The sequence below is a fragment of the Microtus pennsylvanicus genome, chromosome 9 (genome assembly GCF_037038515.1).
Source record: "Microtus pennsylvanicus isolate mMicPen1 chromosome 9, mMicPen1.hap1, whole genome shotgun sequence".
Taxonomy (NCBI): Eukaryota; Metazoa; Chordata; class Mammalia; order Rodentia; family Cricetidae; genus Microtus; species Microtus pennsylvanicus.
The window spans coordinates 66825747-66845911 of NC_134587.1; the positions used below are offsets into that span (position 1 = coordinate 66825747).

At 44.8% G+C, this 20165-nt stretch overlaps 1 protein-coding gene across 1 annotated transcript in view; it reads right to left on the reverse strand.

Annotated features, from left to right (window-relative positions):
• Positions 1-423: 423 nt before the first annotated feature.
• The window catches only part of Gpat4 (glycerol-3-phosphate acyltransferase 4), a 42530-nt gene continuing 22788 nt past the window's right edge, over positions 424-20165 (reverse strand). The window contains exons 3-13 of the mRNA XM_075986360.1: positions 14956-15025; positions 12814-13114; positions 11940-12014; positions 11112-11201; positions 10896-10989; positions 10281-10396; positions 9868-9923; positions 8575-8660; positions 4654-4782; positions 4490-4569; positions 424-3819 (exon numbers count right to left, since the gene is read on the reverse strand). Coding sequence (XP_075842475.1) covers positions 3711-3819; positions 4490-4569; positions 4654-4782; positions 8575-8660; positions 9868-9923; positions 10281-10396; positions 10896-10989; positions 11112-11201; positions 11940-12014; positions 12814-13114; positions 14956-15025 — 1206 coding nt within the window. The 3' untranslated portion in view covers positions 424-3710. The remainder of the gene's footprint in view (positions 3820-4489; positions 4570-4653; positions 4783-8574; positions 8661-9867; positions 9924-10280; positions 10397-10895; positions 10990-11111; positions 11202-11939; positions 12015-12813; positions 13115-14955; positions 15026-20165) is intronic.

Sequence of the window (20165 nt, forward strand, 5' to 3'; positions counted from 1 at the left end):
TGGAAAGATGGCCTGTTAGTTAAAAGGTCCTTTGTCTCCAATCTATTTTAAGTATCTGCTCCTACAGGTGTTTGATCCAGGGTCCACTTGACCCTGGAAAAGGTTGCTTAGTATGTGCCCCAGGGACCTACCCAGGCCCCTCAGTGCCATCCAGAGGCAGTCAAGCAGGGGGTGGCACTGCTCGCTCTTCCTCTGCTGGCCTGCCATTGCTCCCGGCAGAGTAAGCGCGACACTGACTGAGATGAAGTTTCCCTGGGCCCAAGTTCCAAACTCGGCTGTTTTGTTTCTGTTAAAATGCAATTGTTTTTCTCTGGAGTGTGCAGTGACTGCTCCGCGTCAGGAAGATGTATGGAGATATCCACTTCAATTCAGCATCCCTTTTCTCCCAGACAAACATGGTCGGATTTTAATAAATCAAAGAGCTACAGTGTTTAATAAAAATTTATTGACTTACAAGTGATTATTTATCAAAAGACCATTAATAGCAGGTACTGAAATGATGTGTTACTGGGTGGTGCTGGGAGACTAATAGGAAATCAATGCTGCTGGCCGGTCGGAATGCATATGAGAAGCCCACCCCCCCAAACAGCAAGCAAAATTTCACCAGCAAAATACACCAGACGCTAGCCCTGGTGCAGTGAAAAGTTCCTCCTTTTTATTTATTGTTTACAAATGAAATAATCAATACTTTTAATCTAGAGCAAAATTTATTAACTTTCCCATCGGAGAGAGACATATTGACTGGGGGAGAGGGGAGTAAGTGCGGTGAAAGACGGATGGCCAGATGGTCATCTCTTAGCCTGTCCACGGGTCTGTGCGCATGAGTTGGGATATTCTGGGCCACCCAGGAGGGTGCACCTGGAGAAACTGAGTCTGGCAGCTAAGATGTACAGCAGGTGGCTGGAACCTGCAGCGACATGGTAGTATCTTTCAGACACCAGCGGCCAGCAGTGAACACCAACCCAGACAGTGGGCATTTGGTGAATTGTAGAAGGAAGCCACAGGGTTTATAGGCCCAGATCGCCATGAGGCAACTGGTTAGTGTCCACTAGCCAGCCTTTCAGTATCTAGAAGCCCTTTGCTACTGTCCTGGCCCACCATCTCTCACACATCAAGGTTTCTTTCTTCTCTGAAGGACACCAACAGGGAGTGGTGCTGATGTAAACTGGCTCCCAAGCTTTATTTATAGGGCCTGGCCAGGCTGATGTCCTTCTACTGAGCTTCCGTCCTATTATCAGAGGACTTTTACTGACCTGATTAGAAAGCTCTTTAACTAGTTGGTAACAAAGTCCTGTTTGAGTGAAAACTGTCTGTGATCCACAATCCCAACTATCCAGCAGGTCTGGGCCCCGAGGTGGTTAGCTTCCAAGCTGGGTTTGCAGGGGGACTCAACAGCTCAAAATGGACCCACACAATTTTAGGGCTCAAGGCTCACGTGTGAGCAATGGGCTTCTAATGGAGCTGGAATAAGAGCTCAGTCAATAAAGCACTTGCATTGCAAGCATGAAGCCCTGAGTGTGAGCTCCTAGAACCAATGTTTAAAAAAAAAAACCTAGGAAGGTGGCGTCTACTTTGAATTGCTGTGCTGGGAAAGCAGAGACGACAGACTCACTGGCCAATCATCCTAGGCCAAAGAGACCCCATCTCAAAAAACAAGGTGAGGCCCGACTGGAGAACAAACAGCTGAGGCTGTTCTCCGGCCTCCACAAGCACTGCTACCCACACATCTGTATGCACATAGGTGCACACGCATACACCTACTGAAACTTCAGAGGTGTGTAAGGCCTCAGATTCACCCAGCTTAAGTCAGAAAATAGAGAAATAAAGACAACATAGCAAGAGAGCAGCAGACTGGCCAGTGGGATCGAGCTCTCATGTATTCAGGCCATCCATGAGACCGAGTTTGTACCACGCGGCTTTCAGTGACTGAGAACCTGCAGGACCCAGTTACATATGGCAGACCAGCCTGAGTTCCTGGACCAGTGCCGAGGAAAGATGCAGACTTCTCACTGTTCCCCACCGTGCCACGGGTGAGCGGGATGTGATCCGAGTTAACACAAGATTAAAAACTCTCTACAGATTGTGACTCAAACCACCAGTGGAAGTCTCAAAGGATGCCTGACCCTTGACGTTTTCAGAGGATAGCACTGAAGCTCTACATTCTACATAAGCCGAGACCCACTTTTTATTTTTGAACATTTATAAAACAGTCCCCATGAGGCTGTTCTTACAGTCATTGGTGTTTTTATTTGAAAAGTGTTTTCCAGTGGGAATGGAGCAGGCAGGAGGGAATGGGAGGAAGGTGGGGTGACACCACAAGGTTCTCAAGTGTCAGAGTGGCATCAGTTCATAGCCTGGGAGCCAGGCTGCACTCCTAGACTTGGAGATCATGTGGGTAGCAGGGAACTCTTCCTTTGGAGGAATTCAAAGTTGGTAGACCTCAGAAGAAACAGAGGCTGACTTTGGCGTTGTTGGGCGGCTTGCAGGCCTGCCATTTCCCCCATGGGTGCATGCAGTGTACCCATCCCTCCTGCCTAACTCATCAGTCCTCCCCAGCACTCTGCTCCCTCCTCATGCCTTAATATCTGCCATGTCCCACAGTTCTCAAATCCAGAATGCCACCGACAGGGCCTCTCTCCAACCTCATCAACAGTTTGTTTCCATGGCTCTCATCTGGGGAGAAAGCTAGAAACAGAGACATGAAAACATCTAATCTGAAAGGTTACCCTCTCCTGAGCAATACTATCCTCATTCCAGACCCTGCAGGCCAGGGTCATTTTCAAGTACTACCGCTGTTAACTGGCAAGAAATACATTTCTTGGGGAGTGAAGGCAAAGTTCCTAAGTTCATTTACCATCCAGTTTTATTTACTCACAAAACAAGTTTAAAATCCTGGGCAGCAGCTGTGAGTGCTGACCTTGTCCTGCCACATTGTATGAAGCCGTCCCTGTGAGACCACCATCCATTTCCTTCACATATACTAGCACTAGAATCCCCACAACAACCCTGTGAGGTAGGTTATTACCACCCTTGGCAATTCCATATAACAGACAGGGAAACTGAGACACAGTAAACAGACAAGTCATGTGGGGGACTCAGGCTCAGCCTGGAGTCTGAATCAAATCTTCCTGGGGCTAGCTAGCTGGCCAGCGGCCCACTGGCTTCTTCCTATCTCCTCTGCTGACCTTCATAAGCAAGACACAAGAACTTATAACTCCATCTGCTGAGTGGAACTAACACTCCTGTAGATAGCTTTCTTCTTGTCCCATCTAAAAAAGCTCCCAGGCTGGAGGTTGTTTGGGTACCTGCCTCAGCAGTGTCTCTTCTGACTTTCCCCAGCATGTGTATGTCCCTACACAGTAACACCCAACATTCTCCCAGGACAAGAACAGGGCCCGCCTTCCCACCAGCTAGCATACCACAGAGCTGCTTTAATGGTCTTCCTCTTACAGGCTTATTATAAAGTAACAAGAGGCATTTTGTCCTGGGGAGCCCCGGCTAGCAGCTTTCTGGTTAGAGGACAGCAGGCAGCGCATGGGGCTCTGATGAAGCTCAGGAGTCCTGGAGCCCAGAACAGCCTGAGGGCCAGAGTCTGGAAGATGCAGCAGCGGGTGGCAGGGATGGTGGCAGAGGCTGTGGCAGCAACAACTCCAGCTGGCTCACTTGTCAGAATTTAGAGGTGGCAGCTCCAGCCAGGGCCAGGCAGAGGTTCAGGACCGACTCCGGTCCTCATGGTTACCAACAATCATCTTGCTATACAGTTTCTGCTGCTCCTCCTTGAATGTGTCCTTCACTTTTTCTCTCTTCAATCCACCATCCCTGGAAAGACAAAGGCTAATATAGCAACAGAGAAGGCCACTGGTCAGCTCTGCGGTATGACAGATGCATTATATGGCCAATATCTGGCAGGAATCATGAATCAAGCTCCTCTTTAACTTGAGTTTAACTCCTGCGGACACTAGGTGTTAATTCAGACCCACAGAACAAAAGCTCAGACCCTGCCTTACATCTGTTCCTGTAAGGAAGTTTCAGTGAGACAGTCATGACTACTTGTTCATGTATTCTCTTTGGTTGCTTTCATACTACAAATGGCACAAATAAGTAGTTGCAAGAGACCTATAAACTGTACAGAAAAAGTGTGTCACCTCCTCTGCTAGGAGATAGGCAAGAAAATGTAGAAAAGGAAATGCAGACTTCTCAAACACAGTACACAGACAACAGAGGAAATTCTACATTCTTCCCTCTGAAGTTTCCAAACAGAATAGGGTCATCTCTACCTAGAGGCACAAACTGTCTGGAAGTCCCAACAGACCGGGCAAAGGCCCACAACTCTACATTCCCGAGGACAACACAGCACTGGCATTATTGGCTGGAACTAAGGAAAGGAACCTGGAGAGTTCTTCTCTATGGCCAGCAGGTTTCATGCTCTGTGCCAGGGAGGAGCCCTTTGCCACAGAGGTGCATATTCTCTGGAGTCAGCTCTACTCACCATAGAAGGTCTACCAATCCTCCCTGCCGGGCAATGGCAGACTTCACCCTGTTAGCAAACTGCACAGCATCTTCATCTTTCTGTAACAGAGAATGAATGAAAATACTCTGCCAGACTCTCGAAACACAAACGAAGACTTGTGCTGGAGGACTGGAGACACCTACCTCTCTGGTCATAGGAGGCAGGTACCAAACGCTGCAGACAATGGCCCAGCTGGTCATCATTCTCAGCAAGTATGTCACCATCCCGTACTTGCTGCTGTTCCAGAAGGCGTCACCAAACTGAGGGTCATACTGCAAAAGGAGAGGAGACTGGATGTAAGGACTATACCAGTGCTTGGGGAGGGTCCACAGGGGCAGGGATCCATGGCTCTAAGGTCTTGGCCTCCAGGTTCACTCAGGCCATCAGGGAGGTCTTTCCTGACCACCACACCCAAACAGTTCTTGCCTCAGAGAGCCTTATCCTGCTCTTACAAGCAAACATTTCCAGACAATCCAAAAACAGAATGCAGGATAACAAAATACCAGCCACTCATTTCCTAGGTTCAATCATTAGGAACAGTCCACTGTGCTTGCTTCATGCATCCTTTCCTCTCTTATGAGGCCTATCTTAAACATTAAGGCATCTCCTAATGTACATAAAGTATAAACAAAGACACCTTCACACATAATCAACTTTTTCACGGGACATTCAAAGGAAAACTTATGATGCTGAAGACTAAGAAACACTTACAAAGCTTGCAATATACTATATTAAAACTTAAGTATTGCAAAAAAAACTCCTTAAGTATTGCAAATATAATTTACATATTTATAATTCTAACAAAGTGAATTTCTATATGGCCAGAAAACTCTGCTAATTAAATCACCAGTATTCATTAGCAAATGGGTCCACATCCATTAGTCTCATGAGGTCTCAACAAACAGGTGTATATAATATACTTGCGTTTGTCAATGATTTTAATGGAGAGAAAAGGCTTGTTTCCAAGGGTTTTGTGAGAAATGATTGCAACTCCTCAACAATTAGCCCACAGTAACCTCAGCAGTAGGAAGTCTGGTGAGGAAGGTACATGAGAAGTAACAGGAAGAGCTGAGTCCTTGAGAAGGCTGCCTGAGCAGAGCATGGGCGGTTGCTTCCAAATGTTAGAGGAAATAGATAAGGCAGTACACTGACCGCAAAAGCACAAACCAAGGGTCAGCATGGAGAATGAACAAATGAAAGCATCTCAAGAGCTATCCCACAGGATCGAGGTGCCACCACCGTTGCCTTCTTGACAGAAGGATGTCTGTCTGTAGAGTACTGTCATGGTGATTCATGGAGATGCCGGTGGATGGGGTTTCAACTGTCCAATTCAGAATACTGAACTACTCTGCTGAGATTAAGTCCTAACTATAAAAATATAGATTTAACAACAGAAACTAAGAAACCTAACACATTAATGAATGCACCTTAAATACCACTAAGAGGAACTGGAGAGACGGCTCAGCAGTTAAGAGCACTGGCTGCTCCTCCAGAGGACCTGGCTTCAATTCCCAGCAACCTACATGTCAACTTAAAGTCATCTGTAACTCTGATTCCAAGGGTTCTAATATTCTTTTGTGGCTTCCTCAGGCACCAGGTACATAAGCTGTGCACAGATGCATGCAGACAAAAAAAATCATATACATAAAATTTAAAAACAGCAACAGTAGGGGCTGGAGAGATGGCTCAGTAGTTAAGAGCACTGGCTACTCTTCCAGAGGATCCTGGTTTAATTCCCAGCACCAACATGGCAGCTCACAGCTATCTGCAATTTCAGTTCCAGGAGAACCTACACCCTCACACAGACATACATGCAAGCAAAACACCAATGCACATAAAGTAAAAAAATATTTTTTAAAAAAAATAGCAATAGTGAATTTTTTAATACCAGTAAAAAGCAAGGGAGAATAAAAATTTAAAACTAATCTACGGTATATGACTACAAAGATAGGGCACCTAGCCAGTCGTACTGGAGTACACCTGTCACCCCAGCTACTTGGAAAATGTAATAGGGATGATTGAGCCTGGGAGCTTGAGACCAGGCTCGGTAACACAGGGAGACCTGTTTCAAACATAAAACTGACTCTCTTGTTACAAGCACATGAGCAGAAGTTGTGTTAGAAGAGACCAAGACCTCTGTTTAGCACTGATTCTCTTCCCATCCAGGCAGACACCACGGCAAAGCAAAAGTTCAAAACAACAGTCAGCACTCTCAAAACCAGACTGTGACGTGACTGCAGAAATGTGACAGAAGCACTGTCACTGCTGAAGCTGCCCACGTCCAGACACCAACAGAACTTCAAAACAAAACCAAAACTAGAAATATCTGTAGAGCGGAAGTCTGCTATATAAACAGGATGGAAATTTACATGTCTTATTCTGCAGAGAAGTCCTAACTCTTCTCAAGATTCCATGTCTCACAATGGGTGAGAATCAGGCCGCATAGCAGAGGCTCTACCAATGTGATCCCCTGACCAACCCTAAGTATCACCCAGGGCCTAGATAAAATGACATTTAGAATTTGGCATGAGGTCTAAATCTTTTTACTGCTACCCCCCCCCAACCCCCGTGGTGCTACAGAAGTTAACACAGTGAGGAAAAAAAGGCAGGTAGCTCACTAAGCAGAGCTGGTAAAGTACCTCCATACACCATTACGCCAGACTGCAGGGTGATACTGGTGGTGCGATGGCTATTCTTGGTTGTCAACTTGACTACACCGGAAATGAACTAAAACCGAAGGGGCTACATCTGTGAGGCATTTTTTTTTTTCCTTAACTGAATCTTTTGAGGTGGGAAGATTTAACCTTTAATCTGGGCCACACTTTCTTCTGGTGTTAGCCAATATAAGGACCTGGAAGAATGAAGCTTGCTCTTTGTCTGTTTATTATCAATTTCACTGGCAAGTCCATTCCTTCACTCACATTGGAGCCTACAAGATTCTGGCATATACTGAAGACCAACTAAGAAATCAGCCTTGTAGACTGAACAACTACTGCATTTTTGGACTTTCTGCTGGGAAACTGGCATTGTTGTATTAGCTGGACCACAGCGTGTAAGCTACTCACACACACACCCATTTGTTCACTCCTGTTCTGTTCCTCTAGAAAACCCTAATACATGTGGCATATAGACTCCACTCTCTACTTTCACAAACAACAGACTCTGATAAAGACTATTCCTTGGCATGCCATCCCCACTTATGGCTGCCCATCAGTGACCCTACAGCCAATATTCAGGTATTAGTGGGCTCGGTGTTCTGCTTAGCTAGTAGAATATATTGTCTACCTACCCAGGAGTTGTGTGGAAAAGCTGAAAACCAAGTGGACACATTTCTACAAGGCTGCAAAAAGACACCCGAAAGACAGGGGCTAAACAGAGCTATTCACAACTTTGGATCCTGCTCTAAAATCTCAGCCTAAGTATGTTGACATTACTGAAAACAAACTGTTTGGGGAGGGGGGTGGAAATACTCTGAGGACTAGACTCTTTTAGAAGGAATACAGATCTGCACTAGGCTAAAGGGGGATAAGGAAATTGAAAAATACAGGGAGGCTGACTGGTTGAACCATTCCATGTTTCCAGGGTGTCTAAGGGATTGGTTAGGACAAGTTCCTTCCTGAAGGATGGAAACAGGAGTGGAGAAGCTCCAGGATTCAGTCTATCGTTGCTCGAATGAGGACACTGAAACCCACTGCGGTGGAGTGCTTACTGCACATAGTAGAACAAAGAGCCATCCATTCTCTCCTCTCTACCCACTGTACAAGTTCAGCCTACAAGCCCTCCTCTGCTACTGGCACAAGTCACCTGTGCAATCGAGTGTCCTATGCTTCAACAAAGTCTCTAAAGAACAAAGTAGTGAAGACACAATTACAGAGCTTATGAAGTTTCTGTTTGCAGAACCTGGAAGCCCTTTTCCTCCCATATCCCACATCCCTATGCATCCCACCAGCATCCTCTTCTACTACTGCTCTGCCCAGTGCTGGTAGAGAGGGGAGCAGCCCCGACTAGTTCACCAATTCCCACTTCCCACTTGTGCATTTGAGCTGGCCTCAGAGGTCTTATACCTTGATAGCAACAGGGTAAACAGTGGCTCCAATTTCAAAGCTTCCCTTTTTGAACATCATCACTGATGTGTTATTGATGCAGGTTCCTGAAAAACACAGGCAAGAGAAAACCGTTTCCTTCTGGACTTCTAACCAGTTTCTTTTTTCCCCCCCCTTTCTTCTTTCTTTTTTTATTATTTTGTTTTGTTTTGTATTTTTTCGAGACAGTGTTTCTCTATGCAACAGTCCTGGCTGTCCTGGAACTAGCTGTGTACACCAGGCTAGCCTCGAACTCAGAGATCCACCTGTCTCTGCCTCCCAAGTGTTGGGATTAAAGGTGTGCGCTACCATCGCCCAGCTACCCAGTGTTTCTTCAGCACTAAAAATAATGCTCAAAGAGCGTGAGTCAATCACCACCCAAATCAAGAATGAACAGTAAGGGAGCTGGACAAATGCAGTCCTTATTCCTTTTCTCCTGTCAGGCCACTGTCCCAGCCTTAGATTTGGAGCAGGGATGCCAAGAAGACTGAGGAGTATTCTACGAGAGGTTAGAAAGCTACCTGTCAGTAGAACCACAGAAAGGATCCTGCACTGGCGAGGTACACACTATGAAACGTAACCAAACTTCTCAACTGACCCAAATTATTAGTCTCCCATGCTAAAAGGCCCCAGTGTTACCCAGGACACAGGAACTCATCTCTCTCCCCAGCATTACCCAGGGCTCAGGGCCTGGTCCCCCTCCCCAGAGTTACCCAGGGCTCAGGGCCCAGTCCCCTTTCCCCAGAGTTACCCAGGGCTCAGGACCTGGTCCCCCTTCCCCAGAGTTACCCAGGGCTCAGGGCCTGGTCTCCCTCCCCAGCATTACCCAGGGCTCAGGGCCTGGTCCCCCTCCCCAGCATTACCCAAGGCTCAGGGCCTGGTCCCCCTCCCCAGCGTTACCCAGGGCTCAGGGCCTGGTCCCCCTCCCCAGCATTACCCAAGGCTCAGGGCCTGGTCCTCCTCCCCAGAGTTACCCAAGGCTCAGGGCTTGGTCCCCCTCCCCAGCGTTACCCAGGGCTCAGGGCCTGGTCCCCCTCCCCAGCATTACCCAAGGCTCAGGGCCTGGTCCCCCTCCCCAGCGTTACCCAAGGCTCAGGGCCTGGTCCCCCTCCCCAGCATTACCCAGGGCTCAGGGCCTGGTCCCCCTCCCCAGCGTTACCCAGGGCTCAGGGCCTGGTCTCCCTCCCCAGCATTACCCAGGGCTCAGGGCCTGGTCTCCCTCCCCAGCGTTACCCAGGGCTCAGGGCCTAGTCTTCCACTCCTGTCACTTTGTACCTTCTGGGAAGATGAGGATGGGCAGCTTACTTTTATCTTGTACGTGCTCAGTCAGTCTTTAGGAAACAGAAATAAAAGGAAGAGTCAATAACCTTATAGGTTGCACATAGCAATCAAATATTTTTGGCTTGCAATATGTAAATCTCAGTAATAAACCACTTGCCCAGCATATACAATACCCTACCAAGCACCACCCAAAACAAACAAGAATCACAGTTCTTAACTTGTTTATTGGGAAGGATATAAAAACATAAATAGCTTAAATAAATAATACTGTGATTATTTACATCCTTTTTAGATGTCCTAAAACTTTACTACAACAACGGTATAACCTCAGTATAAAGGTTATACCTATATAAAATGTTTTCTGTTTACACCCTTGCTAGATCAACTGAATAGCATTTGCCACTTACCTCTTAGCCACCAGGTGGCGATCTTTCACTTCAGAACGCTCAAACCAGATGTGTGGGCAGGCTTTGACCATGGCTCTTTGAATCACACCCATAAGGCCCCCGTGCACTTGCCCCACCTAATCTCAGACAGAGGAATAATTAGTAGTGAAATCATCCTTACACAGATCTTCCCACTCTGGGGAGGACCACAATCCCACAAAATATACACACCAACCTCTCCTTGTTAATATTTCATCATTTTAAGTTTCTCACTATCAAGAAACCACTACTTGAACTCCTGATCTGAATTCCCCTTTAGCCATCAGTGTCAGAGGCTACTCCAGGTAAACACATAAAGCTGAGTAACTTATAAAATGCCTCTCACCTGGCTTTCTCAAGACTCCCTTTTCTTGCAATCTCCTCAGTCTAAGACACAAGACACAATCCCCAGCCATACTCTCAATCACTCAACTCAGAACAGCTTCTATCCAGTCCTAGGGTGACCCTCTTAAGTTGGGACCTGCACATAAAAATATGTTTACATGTCTGAACCCTTAATCAAGGAAGTTTTCTGTGGAGGGCCTAGAGATGTGATCCTAGAACTGATCAGAAAAACCACAAAGAAAGGCTGCGTACCATGGCATAGTAGCCATCGCTGGCCAAGATGATCACATCGATGGGAGATGTATGATTAGCCACACAGATGCCACCATTTCTTGGTCTGTTTTTCCTGGGTATAAAATATATACAAGCAATAAAAATGGCAAGAATCGATTCGTTTGGAATGCTCCTCTCACCTCACAAGCATCAATCACTAGCTGTAGACAAATGTTAATGAGCCTCCCCCCTCACCTGTTGTGGTAGGTAATGATGGCTGTCAGAGCTCGCACACAGATCCGGTAGCACATTAAGTGAACATGTTTACTCAAAAACTCCTTAAACCTGCAACAACAGAACAGCTGAGGTGTTTGTGTACTTATAGAAATATTAGCACATATAGTAAAACCCACAAATGTATTATTTAACATCTTTATATCCACATGCAATCAGAGAAATGCAATGTGACTTGATGACATTCACCTGTTAGTGATAGAAAATATTTCTAGGCCTAGAATTTCCAGGATAGGCAAGCCAAGGTTTCTTAGATTTCTATTCCCCAACTCACCAACCCATAGTAGGTGTAAGCTCTTTATCAGCCCCAGCAAAACAAATGTCTACAGGACCTCAGAGCTTCCCTAGGTGAGTAAAGTTTCCTTGAGAAAGAAGAGTAGTGGGGAGAAAGAAAACTACTTCTCAACTTATGGAGCTAGCAGAACCAAGCAATTAAACATCTTAAAGGTTGAGGGCACAACAGCAACAGAGAACTCATCCTACATACAGGGTCCTGGTTTTGATTCCCAGCATAAACAAACATGCTATAAAAATCGTTAATACCTGAGCCAAGACTCCTTTGTGGTATCTGCCTTTCTGACTCTAAAATGGGAAGATGGTGAAGGCTAGACTGCAAGAAGTGAGCACACACAGCTACTATCTCATATCAATTACAAAACAAAAGCATTCACTACAGACACCACTGCCAGTGCGAGTATCTGAACCACCTAGGACTCAAGGACTGTGTTGCAGTGTGACTCCAGCCAGTCCTCACGCTCTGAGGCTGGGACGTCAACTCACTCTACTCACCTCCCATTGGGCAGATATCCAACCATGGTAGTGCCCACCACCAAGAGGCTGATCCCTGTGAATGCCAGTGCAATCCTGTAAGAAGACAAATAGAGTAAACCAGTTATTCAGTGAACGTGTGAAGACAAAGGCAGGAGCCATAAAAACCACACGTAAGACCTGACAATAGCTTCCCCTGGAAATGTGGGAAACCATCTGTATGGAGAGATGACTGCAATTCCAAACAGAGAGCAGAACTCTCTCTTCAGCAGCTATGTCCGACACCTGTCTGATCTTGCTTAGTTTCAACACCCTGGCAGAAGTAAAACCTCTGTCAAAAAGGAAGCAGAGTTGGAAGGTGCCAGATAAACTGAGAAGAGCACAGAGATCAATACAGCTTCTGTACCAGAAAGGCAAGATTCAGGAAAGGCTATGCTTAGGAAAGAGGGGACAGGAAGGATGTGATGTTCTCTGACCTGTGTTCAGTCCCCACAACGAGCAAATGGTCTTTAAGAAATCCAACTAGCCAGGTATGGTGCTTGGAGCACACCTTTAATCCCAGTACTCAAGAAGGAGAGGCAGATAAACATCTGTGAGTTCCAGGCCAGCCAGAGCTACCCAGTGAGGCTCTCAAAAAAACAAAAACAAAAGCATTACACACACATATACACAAAAAACAAAGAAATCCAACTCTTTCTGTATGATATGTAAAGAATATAAAGGCTTGAAGGGAGAGCCCCCAGTATGCCCTTCCAAGAGTAAAATGGACTAGCCCTGGGGGAAAAAAAACAAACACACTATCCCCCTTTATAAATGGAAAACAAGGTCAAGTGAGATGAGTGAGCCATGCACACAGGCAGAGCAGCTCACACTGGCCTTCAAGGCCCAGCCTCACCTGAGTGGCAGAAGGAAGCAATACCGAATCAGCACTCCTAAACCCCAGAGGATGGTAAGCCGGAGGCTTATATATTGGAAATTGTAATTGGTTCTGCTCAACAAGTTCCAAGACTCCAACTCCTCTGCAGAGAATCTCTTTGTCACTTCGTCATCCATAATAGTTTCCATTCCTTTCCGGCAAAAGTAGAAAATGTCAGAGAGCTCAAACTCCGGTGTCTTATCCAGAGCCTTGCTACTACCACTTCGGCGAATTTCTTTGATTTCTTCTTCCAGAGAAGTGGGATCTTTTGCAATGATTCCTGCAAAAAATAAGTATCCCTAGTCAAGCAGCATGCTTCAAGGATCATGTGTATGAACTGAGTTTTAAAGCACAAAGGGTACATGTGCCATGGTCGGATGTGAATATGCTCTCCAGAGTTTCATGAGCAGAAAGAGGGAGCCCTCAATACAGCAGCACTGAGAAGTGTTGGGGTTGTTAGTGGTGGGGGTCTACCATGCTCCAATATATATAGTTTTCCACCTAGGCTCATGCCTACAACACTTACACAAAAAAGGCATGAAAGTAGGCAGGAAAAAGAAGGGTTTCTGTAGAAGAAAGGAAGATGAGACAGGGAAATAGGGGGTGAAAAGGACTAAAGCTCATTATATACTTGTATAAAACTATCAAAGAATAAAAATCAACAGATGTGGTAGCAAATGCCTTTAATCCCAACATTCAGGAGGCACAGGCAATGAAATCTCTGTGAGTCTGAGGCCAGCCAGGGCTACACAGATAGACCTTGTCTTTAAACAGACAAACCTGGAATGTAGGAGATTAGCTTGTGTGATTAGGTCATGGAACTGCTGTCCCTGAACAGAGCAGCACTGTTCTTCTCTGGGTGGGTGGTTCTGTGGGGGTACATTCACTCCCACAACATCAAGTTGGGGTTTTGGTGGATTTTTGGTTGCTTGTTTGCTTGGTTTTGAGACAAGGTCTCAGAACCAATGGCTGGCTTAGAGCTCACTACGTAGCTAAGGATGCCTTTGAATTCCTGATTCTCCTACTTCCATCTCCTAATTGCTGGGATCACAGGCATGTGCCACTATGCCTAGCTCTTTAGATCAGTTTGTTTTTTAAAAGTAAGCCAGACACCTACCTACTCTCTTGGCCCATTCCTTGCAACTGAAACCAACTCTTCCTCCCCTCCTGCCCTCTCACACACTCCTGCCATGTGGTACCATCTGCCATACTGCAATGTGGTCAAGGGGTCCTTGACCAGTGGCATTCTACTTCTACCCAGGTGATGTGGGAGTGTCATATATCAATCTGTTGATTTCATTGGTTAAGCAATAAAGAAACTGCTTGGCCCTCATAGGTTAAAACATAGGTGGGAGGAGAAAACAGAACAGAAGGCTGGGAGAAAGAAGCTGAGTCAGGGAGTTGCCATGATTCTCCCACTCCAGGCAGACGCAGGTTAAGATCATTCCTGGTAAGCCAGCTCTTGGGCTACATAGATTATAAGAAATGGGCTAGTCCAGGTGTGAGAGTTAACCGAGAAAAGGCTAGATATAATGGGCCAAGCGGTGTTTAAAAGAATACAGTTTCCGTGTAATTATTTCGGGGCATAAGCTAGAGCTAGCCATGTGGGCGGCCGGGTGCTGGGGACGCAGCCCCACCGCTCCTATTTCAACACCCAGGTTTGCTCTTCTGTCTGCGTGAGAGAGAGAGAGGGAGGAATTGGGAGATCCTGGCACACAGGCCAGAGGTCAATGGGAGCTATCTTTCCCTATCACTCTTCACCACACTTTTACTAGGCTCACACTGAACTTGAAGTTGACTGCTAGACTAGCTTGCCACTGAGCTGCAGAAATCTGCCTGTCTCTAGACCCAGCACTGGAACTTTACAGGGGTACTGTCATTGAACCTAGGTTTTACACAGTTCTAGAGATCCAACCTGTGTAAATGCACACCAAGCATTTTATTCCCTAGGCCATCTGCCCAGCCCCTGCCTGAGTTTTCTACTTACCAGAAAGTCAAACGTTTTCTTCTACAAAGGACCCTCAGGTATTTTGTTATAGGCAAGAGCAAGTGGACTGAACCTCTACAAGGACTCTGGGTATTATTTCAGAGGCTCTTTTAGACTAAGGCACCCAATCCTACCGTTGGTGTAGGGCTTGTAAAGCTGGTGGTTCTTCTCCTTGGCTCCTCTCTCCATTCTCAAGGTAGCCCACTGAGGAGGAAAATGGCAAAATGACAGCAATGAGTCTTTTCATCAGTAATCACCCTACTTTGTTAGAATGCGAAAGGTTCGACTCTAGGTGTCTGACACAAGGTAGCAGTCAAGCAGCACACCTTCCAGAGAGGACTCACCCTGTCCGCAGGGCTCTCTCTCTCTCTCTCTCTCTCTCTCTCACACACACACACACACACACACACACACACACACACACACACACACACACACAGACACACTAAGTTCCCAGCAGTAAAGCGCTAAAAAGTCAAGAATCTATGACAAGATGGTCAGGGTGCTTTCTTCACTGCCTGGATCTGCCTCCAAGAACTTAGGAACTGACTAGTAAACATCTCCTTTAACTACTGCCTACCCCTGCAAGGATACTAATCACCACAACATTATCTACTTGTGGGTGTGTGTGTGTGTGTGAGAACGTGTAAGTCAAGAGGACAACTTGTGGGGAAATGGTTGGTTCTCCCTTCCACCATGTGGATTCTGGGGATCAAATGCACAAAAGTATCTGTGCATGCCCTGATGAAACCAGTGAACTCCGAGAACACAGAAACAGATGCGACTGGTGATATGCCAAAGGAACAAAGAGTCTTAGAGATGAAATCTAAAAGGCCGTGACCAGGCTGTTCTTTTACTTCAGCGTTCTTCCTGCTCCTTGGTGACTTTGGTGAACTTCCTCTGAGTCTGCAGTCTTTTCCCAGATCCCTTGACCAACCAGAATCCCCCAAATACACTCAAGCTAGTCAACCAGGTACATTCCAACCTGATGCTTAATTTATGTGCTGATGGGGCAAACTGACTCCTTCCCATTATATAAAAGAATATCTGACCTAGAGTGCTCCTTCTTAAACTATTTTTGGGACCTTTTCCAGTGGCAGAGACCTGTGACTCTACTTTTCAATAAAAATCCTACTTGCTTGCTCTCAATTCTGTTGTTCTCGCTGACCTTCTTTTCAACAGTGAGACAACAAAACCAACAACTCCACCCCAGGAAACCAGTGACAATGGCTGTAGGTTACTGCTCTCACTGAAGAGTAACTCTTCACGGAGCTTCTTTTAGCTCTAGAACAGCTCAGTATTTGTTGCCTTTATAGTTCTTCCTCTTTGGTTTTCTTAGAAAACAATGCCCATGGACAGTTAATGAAGAGATTCAGGGCTGGCCAATGTGCTCAGAATAAATGTCTGGTGATCAGCCCTAAATGGGACATCTAACCATATCACAAACACACCCCCACGGTCCCAGGGAGCACTGCAGCAGAAGGGACAGAATGCTGTGAACTGCTGGTCCCGCACTCATGAACTAACTGCAGCTACAGTTACCTGAACAAAACCTGCAGAGGATCAAGCATGGGTGAAGAAAAGGCTCACATGACCCCACTTGTAGCTGAGGAGCTACTAGTAACTGATGTCTTCTGGGACAAAGTAAGCTATTTTTCTTTGGAGGTAGGACGGCTGGAAGGCGGGCCTTGCTCAAAAGGAGGCCCCATATCCATGTGCATGCAGACAAAACTAATTAGATTCAGTAGGTAATAAAAAAAAAAGAAAAAGAAGGTAAGAAGATAGGAGAGCATGTTCTGGGGAACCTGTGGGAATGGGGAATTTGGGGTGGATCAATCAAATCATCAAAGAACAAACAAAACCTTTTTTTAAACAAACCTAAATGTTCTTTCTATCGCCTTTCCTGCCAGAAATCATCCCCATCCTTCAAAACACGGCCTTTTCATTACTTTCATGCCCCTCCATAGACAGCAAACAACACTAGAAAGTTTATTGAAAAAAAAAACCCAAGTGTTCAAAAATGTTGCCCACTCTGTCTCAATCCCACAATTGTTGCAACTGCATCTTCAGCTCTGTACTACATCATAGTTTTCTGAAAGTTTCCAACAAATTCGACTGTGCAGCTGGGCACTGACCAGACTGCAAGACCTCATCTTCTCTAACCTGACCTAATTGACTCCTTTTATATGGGTAACAAAATTCAGCTTATTTTCATCTTTTTGCTTATATCCAGGCCTTTTCCCCCTTTCTCCAAATTACCTTCAATTCAATTGAAAATTAGTTCCTACAAATTCCACTCCAAAAATATTACTGCAAGCTGTATAGAGAACTTCTAAAGCAAAAACACCCAAAACAGAAAATTACTCTGAGGTACTCTGGACAGGCATGGACCCACCTGTGGCAGGCACATAAGTATTTTTCTCCTGACAGGATTAAGTATCCAAAACAGTTGGCAAGCTGCTTAGGTAAGTGACTTATGCTTAGTCCCATTAAAAAGAAAAAATAGGTAAGTGTACTTGAACTATCAAATACCCAGTTTTAATGATCTTCATGAAAATAAAATGTAAAAATGGCTAGTGAAATGACAAGAGATGCAGACATAAAATGTACGGTTACACTATTAATATAACCAAATTATGAATATCAATGATCATAGACTGAAGAGCAATATGCAAAAAATAACAAAAGTGTAAGCTATAAGACATGTATAATTATAATTTTTGACATTATGGTACGGTCTTGTTATCTACTATCATATAAAAACTATTCCAAAATTTAATGGTTTAAAAACCCACTACTGAGCTGGATTTGCATGGTGGTATACACCTTTAATCCCAGCAGAGAGGCAGATTTCTGTGAGTTCAAAACCAGTCTATTCTACATAGTGAGTTTCAGGACAGCCAAGACTTGTAGTGACCCTGTCTCAAAAAACCAAACAAATGACGAATAAGAACAACAGCAAAATCCACTACTGACCTGGGTGTGATGGTGATGATGTACCATTAATCCCAGCACACAAGAAGTGGAAAGAGGTAGACCTCTGAGTAGGAGACAAAGTAAGTACATTCTTCTTTTTTCTTTTTTGGAGAGGGTCTTATGCATCACAGACTGGTCTCAAACTCACTATGTAGCAGCCCAGGATGGCCTTCAATTTCTGACTTCCTGACTCTACCCCCTAAGTGTTGGGGTAAAGTAAAAATGTACCACCACATCCTGCTTTATATTGTGCTGAAGACTGAACCCAATGTTTTGTACAGGCAGCACACTTTACTGAACTACATGCACAGCCCAAAATAAGTTTCCCTGGTGATTAAAATGTATAGTCAGAAGGACCAAAGAAATATGATAATCTCTTAGCTTTCTTCCAATTCTAAAAAATATGTACATCATTCCAATTTAGGGAAAAAAATGAAGGATCTTTTGAAAGGTAAAATCAAACATTCAATGCCATGAGACAAAATCTTTGTCCTCTAAAATCCTGCTGAAAACTAATCTCCAATATGATGTTATTCAGACGTGAATAAGATTATGAAGAAAAAGTCCTCAAAAATAAGGTTATAGGGACTGAAGAGATTGTTCAGCTGTGAAGATCACTTGCTGCTCTTGAAGAGGACTGGGTTGATTCCCAGCACCCACAATTAAGTAGTTCACACCCACCTACACCTTCAATTCCAAGGCATTTGGCACCCTTTTCTGGCCTCCACTGTACCTGTGCACACATGGTACAAATACATATACACATAAAACAATGAAATAACTCTTAAAAGAAAAAAGGAACAGGGTTATAAAAGCTCCATTATCCTGAGGATACAGTAAGAAAAGTCTACGAACCAGAAGTAGGCACTGACCAGACAATGCTGTCAGCACCCTGTTCTTGGAGAAAGTTTGTTTTTATAGGCCATCAGAAATTTGGGCATTTCTTAAAACCAACCGAGCAATCAATCAACAAATATAAATTTTAGATGTATATAAATGAATACACACATATACGTTCTAAAGTTTGATAACACCTTAGCCTGTACCTAAGTACTGTCATTGATAAAAGCAGCATCAATTCTTTGAGTCCCTAAAGATTAAATCACAGGATTGAGCTCTTTGGTAGAGTGCATGCCTAGCATGTATAAGTGTGCACATGCACACACACAGACACACTCAACCAACTCAGGATACCAAAGATGAAAGCACAGACGCTTTCAGGACTACCCTATGCCTTCGCCGACATACACCAAGTCCCTTCTAGCCCATCCTTTTCTCTAGCATGCAGCCTGTTTGTCCAGAGGGTACTGTGAGCCCTCTCAAAGACTGGCAACATAACTCTAAAAATACAAGAAGTTCAAGTGTAGTTATTTATTTATTTATTTTAGTGTCCGAGTCTGACAATGTGGCCTTGGCTGGCTTCAAACTCAGAGATCCACCTGCCTCTGCCTTCTGGAATTAAAAGCATGTGCATCATTCTAACTGGCTACAAATACAATTTTTGAAAAAAATTTGCTCATCTCTTTTTGCACTGCTAGGATTAGGACATGCTAGTTAAGAACTCTCCCAGTGAACTTTATCTTGAGGTTACAAATGTATGAACTATTTCCACCACTACTTTAGATCACTGTGCCCAGAACAGTGATTTTCAAGATGTGCACACTCTGGGGGCCTAAGGTTATATGTCCTACAGTAAACACTTAATCATCCCAATGTACATTTATAATCTACATTTAAAAGTTGCAACAATGTACTTTGTTGTTGCTTTTTTGAGACTGGTTTTGCTGTGCAATTTAGACTGGCCCTGAACTCGCTGTGATCCTTTAGTCTCAGCATCCCAAGTGCTGGGATTACAAGTATATGCCACTAGTACACCTAACTTATGAGTGTGTATATTTTATGGTCTCTAACATTTTATTCTTATTATTTTTAATTACTAGGGAGTGTGTTGTGCATGGAAGTATTGTGCCTGCAGGGCCAAACGATGGCATAAGATTTCCCTGGATCTGGAGTTCATACTGCCCAACGTGGGTGTGGGAATCAAACTCAGGTTTCCTGAGAAGCAACATGTACTCAACCACTGAGCTATCCTCTCCAGCCCCTGAATGTATACTTTAAAAACAAAATTATGAAAAGATTTATTTGCTTATTGGCAGAACAAATCTGGCATGTATTAAGGATTCAACAACCAATACTCTATCCCCTAAGGATTTTACTTGGATGTCAACTTCAAAATAATCTGGGACTAACTAAGACCCAAGCATCTGAGCAGACCTGTGAGGACAGTTTCTTAAATGGAGTAATACTCAAGTAATTGAGGTGGAAAGACCAACCCCAAATCTGGATCATTTCAGGCTGGCAGAACCAC